Genomic DNA, 19848 nt, shown 5'->3' on the forward strand with positions numbered 1-19848 from the left:
TCTCGCGCTCCCCAGTGTGTGCTCCTCCTCGGGGCTGCATCCTAGTCCATCATTTAGTCTAGCCTGCCCTTCTCGCTCCTTTGTCTCTGTCGTTGGCAACTAGAGTGTCCCCTGACAGAATTGGAAGTACACTGAACGAATGAATGGGTGAATGAATGAATGAATGCACGGGCAGCCTAAGCTCGATTCCAAATCTTCCCCGCCTGACAGACTCTTCCCCCAGACCCGTGGGGCACTACCTGGACCCGCAGGTCCCCAAAGGGACAGCATCTGAGTGGGCTGGGACGGACGGACGGACTCTGGGCCTTGCAGCGGCCTCGGGAGAGCTGGGCCCCCGGGGTGACACGGTGGGGACACGGGTTCTGGACAGAGTCCTGGGTGGCAGGCACAGGCAGGCTGGGCCAACAAGAATGAATAAACAGCGTCTTTCCGAGGCGGGCTGGGGGTGGGGGACGCTTTGAACCTCCAGCTTGGCTGGGGATGTTTGCACAAGGCTGGCAGCCAGGGGGGTGTCATCAGAACTAAAATTAGCCTGTTTCCCGCTCGGCCCCTCCCCGCCGGCCAGGAGGGAGGCCGGGGCCTGGCGGGGCCCTTAAGCAGCGCGCTGTGTGGCGGGCCAGACACCAGCATAAATCAGTGTCATCTACCAAGCCACCCGGTGTCCGTACAGCTATTGCTGACCTGTTATTTCCATTTGACAGACAGGGAAACTGAGGCATAGAGACAGTAATGGGCTCAGAGTCACATGGGCGCACAAAGTGGCAGAGCCTGAATTCGATCCAGGGTCCGTAGGCTGCAGCCTCGCCTTTGACAGCTCCCTGAAGGCTGGAGAACCAGAGTAATGGGACCTGGGGAGGCACAGGGCCCTCCGCCCTGCTGGAGCGACTTTTCAGCAGAGGAGGAACCCAGGGCCTCCAGGGACCCGCCCCTGACCACGCCCCCGCCCCTCACTGGGGGGATTCTGGGCGGGGCTCCACCCTGACCACGCCTCCAGCCCCTCACTGGGGGATTCTAGGCGGGGCTCCACCCTGACCACGCCCCCATCCCTTCACTGGGGGATTCTAGGCGGGGCTCCACCCTGACCACACCCCCAGCCCCTCACTGGGGATTCTAGGCGGGGCTCCACCCCCTGACCACGCCCCCAGCCCCTCACTGGGGATTCTAGGCGGGGCTCCACCCCCTGACCACGCCCCCAGACCCTCACTGGGCGATTCTAGGCAGGGCTCCACCCTGACCACGCCCCCAGCCCCTCACTGGGGGATTCTAGGCGGGGCTCCACCCTGACCACGCCCCTAGCCCCTCACTGGGGGATTCTAGGCGGGGCTTCACCCTGACCACGCCCACAGCCCCTCCCTGGGGATTCTAGGCGGGGTTCCACCCTGACCACGCCCCTAGCCCCTCACTGGGGGATTCTAGGCGGGGCTTCACCCTGACCACGCCCCCAGCCCTCACTCGGGGATTCTAGGGGGGCTCCACCCTGACCACGCCCCCAGCCCCTCCCTGGGGATTCTAGGCGGGGCTCCGCCCTGACCACGCCCCCAGCCCTCACTCGGGGATTCTAGGCGGGGCTCCACCCTGACCACGCCCCCAGCCCCTCACTGGGGGATTCTAGGCGGGGCTCCACCCTGACCACGCCCCCAGCCCCTCACTGGGGGATTCTAGGTGGGGCTCCACCCTGACCACGCCCCCGCCCCTCACTGGGGGATTCTAGGCGGGGCTCCACCCTGACCACGCCCCTAGCCCCTCACTGGGGGATTCTAGGGGGGGCTCCACCTCTGAACTTGAAGCTCAGCGGCTTTGGGTTTCCTGGGCAAATTCCCAGAGATGCGGTGGGCCTCTGCTCTGCCAGGGTCCCTAAGTTTCCTCTGCTGTGGCTCCAGGTCGCCTGGAGAAGGATGTAGAGGCTGTGTCACAGAGCAGGCCTGCTCCCGTGCGCACACAGTTACCTCCTTCGGCAGACAGGCCCGCGCCCTCTGTTCCTCCTCCAAGTCAGGCCGCTGCGGCTCCTGCAGTCACCAGGCTTAGGGAAGGCCCGAGCCGGGTGTCAGATGCCTGCCATCCCGACGGGAGGCTGAGGCCGGCCTGGGCGCTGTGGCTTGAGCCTGTCTGGAAACAGAAGAGCAGGCCTTGGGGCGTTCAGTGAGAGCCGCTCAGGGGGCCCCGAGATGTCGGTCAGGGCCGCTGATGGGCTTTCCAGGTGCCTCGGCGAGCAGCTGCGTGGGAGGGGACAGCGGCCTCACCCCGGCCTGTCCGCCATGGCCTCTCCACACTGCTGCTGATTTATTCTTAATAGGGGTGGCGGGGCTGGAGGGGGGCAGGAGGGCGGGGGGGGGGGCAGGAGGGGGGCAGGAGGGCGTGGGGGGCAGGAGGGGGGCAGGAGGGGGGGCAGGATGGCGTGGGGGGCAGGAGGGCATGGGGGGCAGGAGGGGGGCAGGAGGGGGGGCAGGAGGGCGGGGGGGGCAGGAGGGAGGGCAGGAGGGCGGGGGGGGCAGGAGGGGGGCAGGAGGGGGGGGCAGGATGGCGTGGGGGGCAGGAGGGGGGGTAGGATGGCGTGGGGGGCAGGATGGCGTGGGGGGCAGGAGGGGGGTCCACTCCTGCAGCTGGTGGCTGGATAATGGGGGTCAGAAGGAAGGGAGCCCCTAACCACCCTCAGAGGACCAGTCTGGGACCGGAAGTGTCCACGCCCCCTCCCCACCCTCACATAGTTTCCTTTAACGTTGAGAGACCAGAGATGGCCTTTAGCTGTCCCCAGACCACCCTGGTGGGGACCAGGTCTTGGACCCCTAGTTGCCAAAGAGGCTGCTGTGGCCCCGAGTGAAGCTGAATGTGACAGCTGTGGCATTTGGATCTTCACAGCTATGCTGGGGACGTGAAAGGCACCCAGGGCGCTCCTGAGCAGCCAGCCGTTCCTTTCTGTCCTCAGATCCATCTCCCATGCTGTTTCTCACCCTTCCCTCTTCTGCAAACTCCTACACATGCTTCAACACCCGTTATTCATGGATGTCTGGGTATGAGGGTACTCAGTGGGCAGAAGCCCTGTGGTGCCAGTCAGATATCCTGGCGTTCTGTTTACTGTGTGACTTTAGGAATGTGACTATCCACCTCTGAGCCTTGTCTTGTCCCTAAAATGGCATAAAACACTCATGTGCTTCCGCGGGCCTCAAGTAACAGGCCAAGCTCGAGAGGCCACAAGGGCGGACACTGCCAACAGCCTGAGGCCACGGGCGCCCTGCCGCCGCCGCCGCCGGGGAGGACAGTGGCGATTCCCCACAAGCTCATGTGCCCTGACCACAGGATCACAGTCACACTCTGAGTATTTACCCAAAGGAGGTGAAAACTTGTGTCCACACCAAACCCGGATGTTTGTTAAACCACTTGGGATTTGCATGCAAGCAGGATGTCCTTCAGGCTGGGCATTCATTGGTGGCACACACGTGGCATCTCGCCTGGAGGTGGAGGCAGGAGGATGGTGAGTTTTAGCCACACGGTGAGACTGGGTTTCAAAGAGCAAGAGCATGAACAATGGTGACGACAGTATCTGCATGTCCTTCCCTGGGTGGACGGAACGGACGGTGATACATCCGGAAAATGGAATATTATGCAGGTCTAAACAAGGGGCCCGCGGGCACCAAGACTAGAGGAGCCCTTTAAATGGACAAGGCGGGGTGAAAGGAGCCACTTTGAAAGGCTGGGAGGATGCTGGGCTGTGGGGACACCAAGGATTTTAGGGTGAGGATATTTCCCACCACCCACACCCACAGGCTCTGGGTCAGGCCTGGGTTTCTGACAGGTATTGACACTAACCATCAGTGACAACAAACGTCCCCACTCGTGAAAGCTGGGGACCTGCGTGGACAAAGGAACAAGGACGGCGATTTACGGGAACTTTATCCTTGTGGCTCAGTTTCTCTGTAAACTGGAAACCTGCTCCCTAATTAGCACTTTACAGGGTGTGGGCACAGGGCAGCCCCCCAGGATGTGGCTTTAATGAGGGTGCAGGAGAGCATGCTCAAGGGGGCCAGAATAGTATACTGCCATTAAAAAGAGCAGGTGGGTCTCCCTGTGCCAGGCTGGAATGGGGATAGGGCTGAGGAAAGGAAACACAAAGCAGCCAGGAGCAGAAAGGGGACACCGGACTGGTGGCCCCCGAGACGGTGGTGTGTGTGCGGTGATGCTGAGGTCTGTTCTCAGCAGCTTAGGAACCTTCGGGGTAGCTCGAGTCTGTTTTACCTATAAAAAAAAAAAGAACCGTAAAGCACATTTTAGACACATAAAGACAAGCCATTTCAGCTTTCTGCTTCTTTAATGAGTGGGGTCTACAGGTTTCCAGCCAGGCAGGCCCCGGGGAGGCTGGGCCCCTCCGTGTGGGCCGAAAGCCCCCCCCCACGCCCACGCCCTGGCTCACACCTTCCCTGCTCAGGTTCAGGGTCAGAGCCCACACCCCCACCCCTCCCAGGCTCCAGCCGACCACCCAGCACTTCTGGGAAGCCCTGGGTTTGTGTGGGCCGATGGGGGTGGGGGACGGCTTGCTTCAGAGAGGGCCTGGGAAAGGGGGCTGTTCTGTGCCTCAGTTTCCCTGTTGACAATGACTCCCTCTGGTTGGTGGGCTGGTGCTGCCCCCTCCCAGGGGGGCTTTACTAAGATGACATTTTCATGTTTTTCCTTTGATCTTTTCTTTTTCAGAACAGGGTTTCCTATAGCCCAGGCTAGCCTTAAAGTCACTGCAACAGGGGACCCTCCTGACTCCATCTCCTGTGCTGGGATGGCAGGTGTGTTCCACCCCTGGCTGATGGACCCCAGGGCCTTGGCGTGCTGTGCCCTCGGCCTGCTCTGTGGGGGACACACCTTGGCCTGTCCCATGTTCACAGCTGCCCAATCCCGCCTCACAGACCCACTCCCACCTTGTGGACTCAGGCCCTGGCCGCCCACCCTGGCCAGGCTACCGTCCTGCAGGACCCAGACTCCCACATGCCCTGGCCCTTGAAAACCACGTTGATTCATTCCGTGTGCTTTGTGCCAAGGTCAGGGGACAACCTGCAGGAGTCTGGTCTCTGCTCCCAACCGTGTGGGCTTCAGGGATCGAACCCGGGGCACCAGGCTCAGCAAGCGCCTTTCCCCTTGTGTTTTTCCTTGAAGACCTATCTTTATTATCTTCAATTACACGTGTGGTGTGGTGTGGTGGTGTGGTGTGCATGCAGGTGCCCACAGGTTCCCTGCAGCTGGGGTTAACAGGTGGCTGTGAGCGGCCTGAGGAGTGTGCTGTCAGCCATGTGCCCAGGGCCACGTGTCCCTGGCACTGTTCTGGCCCTTTCCGTCTCACTTGCTCATTTCTCTCACTGCTGGGTAAGGCGGGACCCTGGGCCAAGCCCACATCCGAGATGAGCAGCTCAGGCCTCTCCTGGCTCACCCACCGTGGCCGCCAGGTATCCTGAGCCCCACTCACTCAGTCACTCCGTGTGTCATTATTTGAGCTTGGGCGCTGGGGCAGAACCACTGGTGTAGCCGGCAGAGCCCGGCTCCACACACCCATGGGAGGGACACTTCAGCTGAGAACCAGGAGACACACAGAAGCTGTAGGCGCCAACTGGGGAAGAGCCACTGGGCAGAGTGGGCTCGCCATGTGCAAAGGCCCCGGGGCAGAGAGGGCTCGCCATGTGCAAAGGCCCCGGGGCAGAGAGGGTTCGCCATGTGCAAAGGCCCCGGGGCAGAGAGGGCTCGCCATGTGCAAAGGCCCCGGGGCAGAGTGGGCTCGCCATGTGCAAAGGCCCGGGGCTGGATGGAGCTGGCATGCTGGAGCATGGAGAAGGCCTGTGTAGCTGGAGCAGAGGGAGCAAGGGACAAAGAGGGAGGAGAGAGGAAGAGAGCGGAGCAGACACTGTGGGCTGCAGGGACGACTTGGGCCTTGGTCCTAAGGCAGAGGGCTGTGGGTAGAGGTGAGAGTCCCGAGCCACAGTTCAACCCTTGTGCCCTGCTGATGATGCTTTTGTGGTTTACCAGCAGACACCACTGGGCTACACGTGGCCAGGCCACAGTTCTTGTCTCTGTGCCCACGTATGTTGGTGGGGTGTATTCTACGAAAGGGTATGTCCCAGCACCCCCAGCACCTGCTCTGGCCCAAGGATGACCTTCTCTTCCAGGCTTTCAGAGAGCCTGTCTTGATGGTCCCCACTGCTCCACACGGGAGGCTGCAGGACATTCCGGATGGGGGCCTCTGTGTGGGGGTGACGTCAGCCCCTCACTGGCTAGTAAATGTTTATGGCCAATGGGGCCTGGGTTTGGGGCTCCCTGGAGCCCGGTGAGCAGCCACCCCATCCTGCCCCTTTCTGGGGGTCTGGACTGCAGGCGGGGGGCCTGGCAGGCCACTCTAGCCCTGGCAGCTAGCCCAGAAAGGGCTGGGTGGGCGGTGTGCTGAGCCAGCAGCACCCTGGAAGACAAGAGGGGAAGCAGAAAGCATTGGCTTTGAATGCCCCCTCCTCAGGCCTGGGGACGATGCAATAGTGACCAGTGGGCAGGGCAGCACTGTGCCAGGTCCGGTGGAACCCCTTCTGTCCCTGGCACTCAGGCAGAGGATGGAAGGGGAGGAAAATGGTACCATGGTGGTCTAAAGTTACAGGAGTGCATTTCCAAGTGGCCATCCTGATCCATTCAGACTTCGGTGGGGACACATCCAAACCCAGGAAGCCGTAGGGACCTGCTGTGACAGAGGGAAGTCATTCTTCCCGTTTGCTGGAGCAGAGCCGATGGTCCTTGCCAGTGTTAAGAAGAGACACAGCCAGGAGCCCAGCCTTCAAAGCCAGAGAGCATCTGAACTGCAGCTTTCTGGGGGCTGAGCTCTGTGTACTTTGTACATCTCAGGGTATCCCCATCCTTTCTCAGGAGCCCCAAGTCCAGCTCAAACAGCCGTGGAATGGACCCTGAGATGGCACCTGGGGCTGCAGAGGCAGGGGACGCATGCTAGTCTGGACCTCCAGGAGGGCAGGAGATGCGGCCCCCCAGTGGCGAGTGCCCAGGCCCAGCAGCTCCTCAGGCAGGACACAGAGCTTGATTTACAGCTGCTGTGGCCTGCTGGAGCCCGCCGCCTCCTCCACGGTTGCCAGGAAGTTCAGCCAGTGCTGCGCCGGGCGTCGCCAGCATTCCGGGGCCACCTAAATCATGGGGCTGTCAGGTACTGGGCAAGGACCCTGCAAGGCAGGGCTTGGGCCCTGTGTCCCCTGGCCGGGCGGACAGGCTCCACCCTGGGCCTGGTGCTTGTGGCAGCCTGCATGACAGACAGGTCAGCCCATCCAGGACTCTCTGCTCCACTGCCCAGGAACTTGGAGTAACCGGTGTGTGGGCCCAGTGTGTTTTCCAGAAGTTGTTGGCTTTGGGGGCAGGCCTGGGAGGGGGTGCCGGCAACCTGAGTGTGGGGGTGGCCAGGCTTCCACGCGCTGGTGGCTGGCCGTGGGAACGTGAATTGTGTCAACGCAGCTCTCAACCCCAGCTCCCTCTGGCCCCAGTGGGCAGCTCCTCCACGGCAGGGCCAGGTCAGTGGCCTCGGCACACCCATGCTGGGCCAGTGGGCAGGCGTGTGCGGTCTTCTAGTCTTCTCCCTGGCTGCCTCTGAACTCTGTGTGTCTGTCCAGTGCAGGCCTGGACCTTTGTCATCTCATCTGCATGTACGTGCGCACACACACACACACACACACACACACACACACACACACACACGAACACACGTATGCACACACACTGCCGGCACATGGCCGCAAGCAAGCCTCCAGGACAGGTAGGCAAAGGGACACACAGTGTTTATTCGCCACGGGGGTTCTGCTCACACCTTAGGACTAGAAAAGTATTCCCAGCCTTCCAGCTTGCCAATCTTAAACAGGGTTGCCGCGGTGCCCATGTACACGCAGCCAACAGCTGCAGTCCCATAGCTGTGAGCTGTGGAGAAGGATGGCATTAGCACGGGGTGCTCTAGGTGCGACTCTGGAACCTCCCAAGGGGGTGGGGTTTGACAGGACTAGGCTTCTTCAGGGACCTCTAACAGCACAGCAGGGGGGTGTTGGAAGTGGGGAAACCAAGGCCAGGCTATCCTGTACCAACTATCACCCACTCCAGCCTTTCCCCATAGTTAAATGGAGGGGCAGCATGGCTCTTCCCTGGCCAGACCCCAAGGACCACACAGAGTATGAGGAGGTAGCCTAGGGCTGAGCCCAGTCAAAGATGGGCTGTGGATCAAACCCAGACCTCACGAGGCCCCAACTGGGAAGGGATGGCTGCATCAATCCCAGTGTCCACATCCAAACGGTAGAGGGACGGGCAGGGTAGTGCTCTGCAGGGCCCCGGCTCCTCCCACCCAGGAGACAGTCACTGACAATCTGCGACACGGGGTGGCAGGGGCAGGGCAGTCAGGGGTCACCCCTCAGATATCCATGGGGAGGGGGGCATGACATTTGGGTGGAAGGCACAGCCTGTCGAAGGCCGTGGGGCAGGACAGAGCCTGGCACACTGCAGCAGCCAGGGCAGGGTGAGGTCAGGCCTGGGCCTGCAGCACGTGGGCCTGTCCCAGAGCCCCGGGGCCTAAATGGCAGCCACAGCCTCTGTCTTGCGTGGGACAAAGAGTGAGGAGGCTGAAGAGATCAGGGGTCTACCCAGGAGGTGGTCACTCACCACGCGCTCCCAGGGTCAGGCCCGCGGTGCAGCCCCCGATGAAGTAGTTCAGGGGGTCGTCTGGCTTCTCGCGGATCTGGGCACTGGCACATGTGGCGAGACCAAACATAGCTCCGACGGCAGCTGTAAGGAGCCATGGCGGTTGGGGAAACTGAGGAAGTGTGCGCTAGCACCTGCTTGCCCTGCGCAGACAAAGCTGGGTGCCACCACTCTCTGCCTTCTGAGCCCCTCCCAGGGTCGGTCTCCTGGCACCCCCCCCCAGGAGCTGCCCATCACCGAGGACGCTGGGACGCTAGTTCAGCTAGCTCACCCGCAGTGAACGTGTACCGGCCAGCCCTGGCCACTGCTCCCAGGTGGGTGTCTGCGGGGTTGAGCACGACGCTGTACGCTGAGCCTATTGCGCCTGTGGGGGGAGAGAGAGAGGGTGAAGGCTGCCGGGATACAACAGGAATCGAACCCAGGGCCACTGCTGCTAGGCCGGGGTCCGGGCCACCTCTTGCCTTTCCCTGACCCAGGGCCTCGTGCCGTCAACTGCGCAGTCATCACAGCGCCTCCTCCGCTCCCATCAAAGGCCATATTTTCCAAGGGGTTGGGAACTGGGCCTAATCCAGCTTGGCAGCCATCGGGCTCAAGAGATGCCAGACCTTCCACGTGCCGGCGGCTTGGCCCAGACGTGTCCCCACACCTGGCTGGCTCCATTCCTCCCACGCCCACCTGCTGCCACACCGTGGGTCAGCTTTTCCACTCCGCCACCCCCTTGCTGCCCTGTATTTCATACTTCCCACCATGGTTTTATAACTCAGCCGAGGCCGGGTGGGTGCTGAGCCAGGAGCCCAGGACGGGGTGGATGTCAGGGCAACCCCAGTCCACCACCCATAGTTCCCTGGAGCAGCAGACACAGGTTTCCTACTACTGGGAGACTGATGACAAGGGCCATCGTCACTCCAGGCTGGATGGACTCTGCCCTGCTACTCCCTTTCACAAAAGGTGAAGCGACCCCAGAGGCAGAGCCACCAGCCTGGTACAGCTGGCCATGGGTCAGTGGGTCTTGCCTCTCAACCATCCTCCAGCCTTAGGGGATACACTACACACGCCCTTCCTGCTGAGTTCCCAGCTGAGCCCTGAGCACCTACAGATCTGGAGTCTCAGTCCCAACACAGACTGAGGACCCCAGTGGAGCCTCAAAGATAAGGAGCCGAGTGCTGGGCTGAAGGGCAGGCCTGGCCACAGGGACCCTGGTGATTTCACCGACCACATCATGAGCCAGTGGTCACAGACTGACCCCCTTCTCTAGCTGCTGCCCCTAGGGCGACTCCGACAGCCCGGCACAGGCAGGGCCAAGCCTCAGCACCACCCACAGCATGGGAGCCTCCAGGAGCAGCTGTGCCCACCAGCCACCCACTCCTAACGGGTGCTATGCCGCAAGGCAGGAATTCATTCATTCATCCACTCACTGAGAGCCTGCAAGGCCTCATTCATTCACGAGTTCCCCAAGTTGTTAGACCTCTTGGGAAGGTAGGTTCACTGCCCTCCTGCAATGTCCCCTTAGGGGAGCCAGACAGGAAACAAGTGTCCCCCCTCCCGGGGGGGATGAGAAGCCTGGGGACAATGGAGGTGGCATACAGGAAAGACTGCTAGGGTAGCCACAACTCCCACCTCCTCCCTCAGTGGCTCCCCAGCACAGTGCTTCCGGCAAGGGCCCTCTTACGCTCAGCATCTACCTGAGACAGACTCCAGCCCGGCCCCACAGTACACATGCTCATCCTCCAGCTCCAACACCAATGTTGTGTCAGTTTCAAAATCCCCAAAATCTATGGCCAGATAGTGGTGGTGCACGCCTTTAATCCCGGCAGAGGCAGGAGGATCTCCGTGAGTTCAAGGCCATCCTGGTTGGTCTACAGAACAAGTTGCAGGACAATGTACAGAGACCCCCACAACAACAAAACTAAAACAAACAAACGAAAGTTCCCCCAATCATCACCAGCACTTGCCTGGTGGGAGCAAAGCCTTGGCGTACACTTGTGAATGAGGCCTGTGGACACACTGAATGCATGAATGAGGCCTGTGGATACACTGTGAATGCATGAATGAATGAGACCTGTGGACACACTGAATGCATGAATGAGGTCTGGAGGGTGCAGAGTGAGTGAATGAATGAATGAGGCCTGTGGATACACTGTGAATGCATGAATGAGGTCTGGAGGGTGCAGAGTGAGTGAATGAATGAGGCCTGTGGATACACTGTGAATGCATGAATGAGGTCTGGAGGGTGCAGAGTGAGTGAATGAATGAGGCCTGTGGATACACTGTGAATGCATGAATGAATGAGACCTGGAGGGTGCACAGTGAGTGAATGAATGAATGAATGGAGGACTTAAGGGTGCACTGTGAGAGTTCCAAATGCCCAACGTGACCCCATGGCACCCCAAAAAGATGTCTGACATTCCTAACAAGTGTGTCCCATCAGGAATCTTCCAGAAGTAGGTACCCATGGTGGTGCATGCTTTTGTTTTGTTTTTCGAGACAGGGTTTCTCTGTGTAGCTTTGCGCCTTTCCTGGATCTCACTCTGTAGACCAGGCTGGCCTCGAACTCACAGAGATCCTCCTGCCTCTGCCTCCGAGTGCCGGGATTAAAGGCGTGCGCCCCCACCGCCCGGAGGCCGAGGCAGGAGGATTTCTTTGAATTTCAGGACAGCCAGGGCTACACAGGGAGATCTTGTCTCAAAATAATAGTAAATAAATAAATATCTCAGGCGCCAAGCTACACAGAGAAACCCTGTCTCGGAAAAACCAAGAAAGAAATATAAATAAATAAATAAATGACTATCTCCTGTGGTGGCGCTCGCCTTTGACCCCAGAGCTCGGGAGGCAGGGGCAGGTGACTCTGAGTTCGAGGCCAGCCTAGGATGCACGGTGGGACCCTGTCCGAAAAACCTCAAGACAGACACAAATAATAACAATAACAAAACATCTTCCGGAGGCTAAGCCGGTGTAGCCCTGTCATCCCGGCACTTGGGAGGCTGAGGCGAGGACCAGGAGCTCAGGGCCATCCTCGGCTACACGAGAACTTACCTTCCACACCTCGAATGACCCGAGCACCCCACAACCCTAGAAAGACCTTCACGATTTCTGCGGGTTCTGCGCCCCGGTGATGACCTTTGACCCCTTGAAGTCCCAGGGGGCAGCGCGCAAACGGGTCTACTCCCCGCAAAATCCCAAGCTCCTGCACCTTAGGGCCCTGTCCCGCTGTACCCCTGCCCTCCGCGTGCCCTCCGCCCTCGGGCCCGCGCTCACCAACCAGGCCGCCTAACGCAGTGGTGATGTAGGTCTTGCGGTGGCACTGGGTGCCGTCGGGGATCTCATCGTAGGCCCGCAGGAGCAGCTGGGCCATGGCTCTGCCCGGCCGTGCGCGCCCCGCACACCCTTCCGCGCCGCGGCGAGCTCAAGGGCAGCCGGCAAGGCCAACTCTCGCGAGGCTTCCAGCGCGCAACTTTATTGAGCGCCGCGGACAAAGACACAGCCTGTGCGCATGCACGCGGAGCGGGTTGGGCGTGGACGTCTTCGTTCACGCCGTAGGAACTGTTGCCGCGCGCGTGCCCACGAGCGGATCTAGGCAGGGACACCCATGACTTCACTCCTGGAATGGATGGTAAACTGAGGCTCACCGCTGTCGAGGAAGAAAAACGCAGCCCGTCCCAGCTAAGACGGCGTTCCTAGCATAGAGAATGTCAAGCCCATCATCCAAGGGATTGACAGGTTGCCGACCAATTGCAGTACAGGATGCGCGAGATTGACAGGGGGTCCACCAATCGCAGTGCAGAGGCGGGACTCCACTGGATTAGCTAGAGCTCAGGGATCCAGAATGAGTGCGGGGTGTGGTTATTTGCGCATTCTCAATCAGAACCGCGTGCGACTATTTAGGGGCGTGGCCAGGCTGGGCGGCGGGGATTATCGGCAAAGAGACCAATCGTAGGGCGAGGATCGTAATTGACGGATATCAAGGCCTATTCTGCGCTGGTCCAAGTCCTCGCAGGGCTCGGAGGCGTAGCCAAACAGAAGCACACCCTGAAAGGCGCCTGAGGGGCGTGGCCGCATTTAGGTCTGCCCCTCGTAGAAACGTGTCCAATAGCGAGAGTCCAAGGGGAAGGCACGTGGCTTCCTTGGGGGGCGTGGCCACGACGTCAGCTTCGGGGTAGGGCGGGGCCGCGAGAGGGTTTAAATGAACGCGGCCGCAGCCTGAGAGGATGGCGCCAGAGGGGGTGGGTTTGTGGGCGGGGCCTCCCCGCGCGCTGGGCGGGGCCGGGCGGGGTGGGGCGGGGCCTGCGCGGCGGCCGGCGATCATGTCTGCGCCGCCCGCGCTGCAGATCCGGGAGGCGAACGCGCACCTGGCGGCCGTGCACCGGCGCGCGGCGGAGCTGGAGACGCGGCTGCAGGCGGCGGAGCGCACGGTGCGCGCGCAGGCCGAGCGCCTGGCCCGCCACGACCAGCAGCTGCGCGCCGCCCTGGACGAGCTGGGCCGCGCCAAGGACCGGTGAGGCCCTGGGGAGGGGGGGGGGGCGGGGGAACCCCGGCAGACTTCGCGGAGGAGGCGGGCGGCAAGGGCTGGGAACCAGGAGCAAAGATCTCCAGAGCTGTACGTGCCTGGCATCGCAGCACTGAGGAGTCTGAGGCTGGAAGAACAGGAGTTCGAGTCCAACCTCGATTACAGGGGGAGTTAGGAGTACAGCCTGGGCTACATGAGTGTCTCAAACTGTTCAAACGGGGCCAGCTGTCCCGCAAGGCCTAATCCCGTTGTACTGCCCGCCCTGAGAGTTTTGTGCTGCCTGAGGATCGGAGGAGATGGGGAGGGAAGAGCATGTCCCAGGGGCTGCTGGGTAGGAGCCACAGCGGTAGACAGAGGCACAGAGCACCCGAGGCCTTGATGTCAGAGCACATTATAGAGTAGTCAGAGCTGTGGCAACCATTTTGGGCCACGAGGAAGTCCTACTGAAGGAGACACAAAACTGGCATTGTTTTGGTTTGGTTTGGTGTTTCGAGACAGGGTTTCCGCTGTCCTGGGATTCTCTTTGTAGACCACACTGGCCTAAAACTCACTGAGATCCGTCTGCTTCTGCCTCCCAAGTTCTGAGGTTAAAGGCGTGCGCCATCACAGCCCCGGTTTGGTTTGTCCCCGCCCCCCCCCCCCCAAGGCTGGCCTTGAAGGCACTGTTAGCCAAGGATAACCTTCAACTCCTGATCCTTCTGCCTCCACCTCGGGAGTGCTGGGATGACAGGTGTGCTAGGGATGAACCCTGGCTCCAGGCATACTGTGGGGTTGGGGTCCTTTACCAATGCAATGGAGATGGCTTTGTGGGTAAGGGCACTCACTTGCCACTAAGAATGGGAGGCAGAGGCAGGAGGATCTCCATGAGTTCCAGGCCAGCCTGGTCTACAGTAAGAGTTCCAGGGCAGCCAGAACTACACAGACAAACCCTGTCTTGAAAAACAAAACAAAAAGATGAAGAATTTTATCCCATGGGATATAAGGAGGGAACCAACTCTTGCAGGCTGTACCCCAGCTTCCATGTGGGCGCGTGAACATGCATACAAGCATGCAAATAAAAGGCAGTGGAGGAGGGACCTAGGGAGCCTCTGAGGGTTGCAGCGTAGGTAGTGCAGACCCTCCACCCCCAGTCCTAACTACCTCCTCTGGCCCCCTCACCAGGGAGATTTCTGCCCTCCAAGAGCAGCTTCTGAGCTCTGAAGCTGCCGTCCGCAGTCTGCAGGCCGCAGTGGACCAGAGGGACCAGATGATCCAGCAGCTGCAGCCCCGGGCTGACTTGCTGCAGGACATCGCTCGCCGGCGACCACCCCTGGCTGGGCTGCTGGCCGCCCTGGAGGAGGCTGAGCGACTGGGCCCCTGGCTGGCCAGCAACCAGGGCCAGCTACTTCCCGATGGGCCTGGCCCTCCCCTGAGCAACAGCACTGGGGAGGAGGGCCAGGACAAGCTTCAGCCTGCCGTGTTTGGGACCACTGTGTGAGCTGCCCTGGCGGTTCAGATCTCAGAATGTGCGGCCAAGGCCCAGAGCCCTGGACATCACCAGTGTCCCGGAGGGGACCTGGGACATTACTGGGATCCCATCTAAACATCTAAACAAGTGAAAGGCCAAGATCTCATTTAAAACAGTTTTTTCCCCCAGTGTTTGGGGTATCCGCTACATTCAGTTGATTTTGAATAATTCCCAAAATAAAGAAGCCTGGGGCGGTGGCTCAGGGGTAGAGCCCCCCACCTATCATGCACAGGCGTGGTGGCAGCCTGACAGACGGACACCTGCCGTCCCAGCGCTGGTGAAGTAATGGGAGTCTGACCCCCTCATCTCAGTTTGACTCTGAAGCTGTGCTGTTTCCTGTTTGAGACGGTTCCACAGAGCCTAGGCTGGCCTCTAACTTGCTATCCCAGGAGGGTGAATTGAGCTCTGCTGGGATGACAGGTACCCACCACCAGGCCCTGTCTTCTTTGGGCTTTTTGTTTTTATTTTTGCTATGAGATGGGGTCTCCCTCCATAGCCTAGGCTTCCCTGGGACCCACAGTCCTCCCAAGTGCTTTGAATATGGGTGTGAGCCACCAGCCCCGCTGATGTGATCCCCTTTTCACTCTTATCCCTCATCCAGGGCAGAATCTCCTCTTTATTTCACATTCTGTTGCTTCTGTGTAAGAAGACAAGTCATTGTCCTGGGTCTGTTTAATTTCTCTCTGGGGAGAGCAGGCCGGTCAAGACACCACATGAAAACCTCAGGCTTTGCCTCAGGGCCTCTGCACGGTCTGTCCCCTGTGCCTCTGTGCTTTCCCCATGACACTCAGGTTTCTCAGATGCCCCCTTCCAGAGGGCCTCTGACCAGCGTCCCTGTAGTTATTCCTACAGCCTGGTTGCCGCCCTCCACTGTGATGGTTTGGCTTTTTGAGACATAGTCTTGTGTAGCCCAGGCTGGCCTCTAACTTTTTATATAGCTTGGGCTGGCTTTGAACTTCTGGTCCTCCTGCCTCCTGTCTACATCAGTGCCTGTTCTGGGGACAATGGTGTTTTTGTAGCAAGTGTCCTTTTGATACCGTAAGAGAATCTATTTTTTAACTCCTGGTTTCAATGCTGCCCCTGACCCACCAAGGTGAGGGTGTGTTGCCTTTGTTACGGCAGTGAGACAAAGGGTCCCCACACACCACTGCAACCAGTGGTTGGTCTGTTGAGTTTCACGGTCCCCAAGCTCAAGGAATTGCCCTTGAGCAGCCACCAGGAGGGAAGTTAGGGGCTGCTCCAACCGGAAGGGGCTCTAGCCAGCTGGTCCCTGAACCCCGGACGGTGCTGACTTCCTGTCTGGGACCCTCAGCAGAGGAGACAGAGGGGAGAAGGGAGTTGTTTGTACAGGGGAGGCGGGCTAGGGCCTGTCTGCACTAGAATAAACCAGTTATTTCTAAGCCTGGGCTGCTGTTTTTCCTGTTGTGGGGACTGAGTAGGACACTGCGGGCCTCCTTGGACGGTTTTTACATCCGAGTGGGGTGGAGTCAGGCGCCCTGCAGCTCAGTGCACAGGCTGTTCCCAGTGACAGTTGAGGAAACTCAGGCCAAAGTGAAGGGAAACTGCTCTGCGTACAAGCCCAAAGCCACTTCCAATTTAGGGGACAAGGAGCATATTGAAACTCCCATTACCCAAGTCCCGCCTTCCAGTCCCCTACTAGGCAGGGGCTCCACTCTGACCACATTCTCAGGCCCTCACTGGAGGGTTATAGGCGGGGCTTCACTCCTGACCACGCCCCCATCCCTGGGGGAGTCTAGACAGGCTCCACTCCTGACAAGCCCCCAGCCCCTCTAGGGACTCTAGGGGGTGGGGCTCCACCCTGACCACGCCCCCCGCACATCCCTGGGGACTCTAGGGGTAGGTAAGTTGTGACGCTGAGGTTTACTCCCGGCCTTGTCTTGGGCCGTGGATTAGACCCCGGTTTCTACCCCTGCACCGTGGAAAGGAACACTCCCAGCAACTCTTAATCCTGTTTTACGTTTGTCTATAGAAAAGCAATGGTGCCTGGGGAGTGACTTAGCACTATTTGCCTGGCTTGCCAAGGCTCTGGGTTCCATACCCAGAACCCCAAACTGAAAACAATGAGCTATTTTCCTGCTACTCGCCAGTGTGTTGAGCACAACAGGCCATCCATTTGGGTAGCAAAATGTCACTTCAGTTTCTCATGAACTGAATCATGACACTGGTTGGCTTGCAAACCCATGGATAATTTTTCTTTGGACTTGGAGACAGTCTCGTAGCCTCGAACTCCTGCCCCTCCATCTCCTGCGCATTGGGACTACAGCCGTGTACCACCAGGCCCCGGGTTTTATTTTTTAATGAAGTTCCAGTCTGCAGCCCAGCTTGGCTTCAGACTTTCAGCTGTGTCCCCACCTCAAGTCCAAACAGCTGGGGAGCTGAGGTGATAAGCCTGTGCCACCATGTCCAACCAGCCCTCGACTCGATTTGGCCGGGCTATCCCATGTAGTCAAGAGTGGGACAGCTGTGCGCCCCAAGTCTCCAGTCAGGCTTGAAGCCGCCGTGGACTCACAGCGCCTGCCCTTCTAGGCTGGCTAATGTGCTTGACATAGAAAGAGTTACAGCTGGGCGCCTCCCAGTCCCCAGAGCCATACTGCCTAGCAACAGCTGTGCCAGGCAGGACGCACAGACCTCCCTGGAGCTCCACAGGCAAGACTTAGGGACACAGGCAAGCCAGGTGAGTGGTTGGGGTATTCTTGGGCCGTGTGGCATCACCCGCTCTATGCCAGGCCAGCTGAGTACGGGAACTCACTGGGAGTGCTGTGCTCTGCAGCTGTTCATTTGCACTCACAATGGACACCGTGAACGCCACCATGGAGAGGCTGAGGGCTCAGTGTCTGACCCGAGGGGCCTTGGGCATCCAGGGCCTGGCCAGGTGAGCCCCCCCCCCCCCAGTGCTTGCCACGCCTTCTGGCCCGGGCAGCCCCCATCCATGTAGCCCCATCTTGATCCCCAGGTTTTTCCGCCGCCTGGACAAGGATGACAGCCGCTCCCTGGATGCAGGGGAGCTGAGGCAGGGCCTGGGACAGCTGGGGCTGGAGGTGGGGGAGGCCGAGGCGGAGGTGCTGTGCAAGCGCTGGGACCGTGATGGCAGCGGGACGCTGGACCTGGAGGAGTTCCTGCGGGCACTACGGGTGAGGCTGGCCTCAGAGGCCGAGGGAGCGGCTGGTGAGGAGTCCCAGCACTCGCTCCTCAATCACTGTCCCCTCCCACAGCCCCCCATGTCCCAAGCCCGGGAAGCTATCGTCGCAGCTGCCTTTGCCAAGCTGGACCGCACTGGCGATGGTGTGGTGACTGTGGATGACGTGCGAGGCGTATACAGTGGCCGGGCTCACCCCAAGGTGCGCAGCGGAGAGTGGACGGAGGATGAAGCCCTCCACCAATTCCTCGACAACTTTGACACACTGGAGAAGGATGGGCAGGTGTGTTCACTTGGTCCCTCCCACAGGGGCAGCACGCCTGGCCTGGGTCCCCCTCACAGCGTGCACCCCCTCACAGCGTGCCCCCCACAGGTCACACTAGCTGAGTTCCAAGACTACTACAGCGGACTCAGCGCTTCGATGGACACAGACTCAGAGTTCGTGGCCATGGTGAGCAGTGCCTGGCGCCTCTGACATGACGGCCCTCACCTGCCTGGCAGCTGCCCTTAGCCTAGTTCCCTGACCCACCGGCTACCCTGTTACCACTGTCCGGGGCCCCAACTAGACACAGGGAGGGGAATGTGTGAGAAGGGAGGCTGAAGAACCGGCTGGACCAGGTCTCCTGCAGGGGCACCCGCAGGCCTGGATTCACCACTGACCCCAGCAGGGGCCCCCATGGCCACACCCAGCTCATCTGGCTGCCAGGTGCACAGAAGGCCAGGGTTTTAGTTAAAAGTTTTAATGCAGTTCTCAAATACATTTCATATGACAATCTTACATAAATGTTCCAAAACACATGGGCGACGTCTGGAGTCACTTGTCACTGGCTGGCTAAGGCTGTAAGCAGAGTGTGACCCATCTGCCAGGCAGCCTCTGGTGTCCTTGCTGGCTCCCTGGCCAGAGATGGAACCACAAAGTCCACGGGTGGGGGCGTCGTCTTCCGCCGAGGACAGGCCCTCCGCAGGGCCTTTGCCTCTCAGGGGCCCTCGATGGTCAGTTACCCCAGGGCCGTGCTGCGCTGGGTACCTGCTTAAGGAGGCCCAGGTGGTGTGGGTGAGCCAGAGTGCAAGAACCCTCCTGGGGCCCGTCACCTTTGTCTAGACAGGTGTTCTCAGGCCCAAACTTAGGGGTTCGCTGTGGGGGCCGGGCGCCACCCACAGGGACGAGTCAGCTCAGCCCATGAGCAGCTTCATCCAGGCCCGTGAGAGCCCCGTCATCAGAATCAACGAGAGGCGTTGGCCACATGGACCCGGCAGAGCCGGAAGCCAGCGGGCGGCAGGTGCTCTCAACAGAATGCTGAGCCCGGAGTTTGAACTGCTGCTGCCCGAGGAGGAGAGACGGCCACCACAAGACTGGGTGGCCAGGCCAGGTCTGAGCCAGCGGAAGCGGTGACAAGTGTCAATGTGCCGTTTCGATCGGAGGAGGAGGGCGGGGAGCGTTCTTTCTGCTCATCAATATGATGAGGTCTGAGTCCCAAGCCACATCCTGGCATCCCCGTCTGCTGCAGAGGGGACACGCGGATCCAGCCTGTGGCCACCCCAGCAATAGACACCACCATGACGCGGCCTGCAGGGAGGGACGGGCAGCGGACAGACGACAAAGCAGCAGCCTGACGCAGTGGCTCCGCTGCTGCTATGTGCTCCCAGGAGTCTGGCCATCCCCTTCGTCACCTGGGCCTGTGGGAAGAGCAGGTCCCTCAGAGCCAGCACACAGCCACCACGGACAGCTGGGTCCCTCCCACAGGTCCCATGCTGCTCACCGGCTCCCGAGGGAGTGACCCCTGAGGGAGTCAGCACTGCATCCTCATCACTGTCTTCCTCCTCGGCGGCCCGGGGGGCTCCTGGCTCAGGTGCGGGTACCTTGGCCTCCTGCTCCTGCTCCGCACGGCTCCGCAGTGCCAGGATGCGGTGGTGCAGTGCTGCGTACAGCTGGCCAGTGTCCTTGGAGCTGGCCTGGGGAGACAGTGTGTCAGGTGGCAGCGTGTGGCC

General features: G+C 60.2%; 4 protein-coding genes across 5 annotated transcripts in view; 2 read left to right on the forward strand and 2 right to left on the reverse strand.

The window, feature by feature from the left end:
• Positions 1-7765: 7765 nt before the first annotated feature.
• Positions 7766-12150, reverse strand: Ndufa11 (NADH:ubiquinone oxidoreductase subunit A11). Its single transcript, XM_059251864.1, has 4 exons — positions 11947-12150; positions 8963-9055; positions 8653-8775; positions 7766-7923 (listed from the first exon to the last, which is right to left on the reverse strand). The coding sequence occupies exons 1-4, from the start codon at positions 12041-12043 to the stop codon at positions 7811-7813; spliced, it is 426 nt and encodes a 141-aa protein (XP_059107847.1). The 5' UTR covers positions 12044-12150; the 3' UTR covers positions 7766-7810.
• Positions 12151-12992: 842 nt separating this feature from the next.
• Positions 12993-15093, forward strand: Vmac (vimentin type intermediate filament associated coiled-coil protein). Its single transcript, XM_059251993.1, has 2 exons — positions 12993-13183; positions 14357-15093. Exons 1-2 carry the CDS (start codon positions 12993-12995, stop codon positions 14670-14672), a joined length of 507 nt encoding a protein of 168 aa, XP_059107976.1. The 3' UTR covers positions 14673-15093.
• Positions 15094-16262: 1169 nt separating this feature from the next.
• Caps (calcyphosine) lies at positions 16263-18648 on the forward strand. Its single transcript, XM_059251714.1, has 5 exons — positions 16263-17397; positions 17494-17595; positions 17677-17854; positions 17936-18142; positions 18233-18648. Exons 2-5 carry the CDS (start codon positions 17513-17515, stop codon positions 18332-18334), a joined length of 570 nt encoding a protein of 189 aa, XP_059107697.1. The 5' UTR covers positions 16263-17397; positions 17494-17512; the 3' UTR covers positions 18335-18648.
• The window catches only part of Ranbp3 (RAN binding protein 3), a 45066-nt gene continuing 43801 nt past the window's right edge, over positions 18584-19848 (reverse strand). For both annotated transcript variants that reach the window (XM_059251712.1, XM_059251713.1), the window contains 2 exons: positions 19620-19812; positions 18584-19536 (listed from right to left, as the gene is read on the reverse strand). In XM_059251712.1, coding sequence (XP_059107695.1) covers positions 19493-19536; positions 19620-19812 — 237 coding nt within the window. In that variant the 3' untranslated portion in view covers positions 18584-19492. The remainder of the gene's footprint in view (positions 19537-19619; positions 19813-19848) is intronic.

This window comes from Peromyscus eremicus, unplaced genomic scaffold (genome assembly GCF_949786415.1).
Source record: "Peromyscus eremicus unplaced genomic scaffold, PerEre_H2_v1 PerEre#2#chr22_unloc_1, whole genome shotgun sequence".
Classification (NCBI taxonomy): Eukaryota; Metazoa; Chordata; class Mammalia; order Rodentia; family Cricetidae; genus Peromyscus; species Peromyscus eremicus.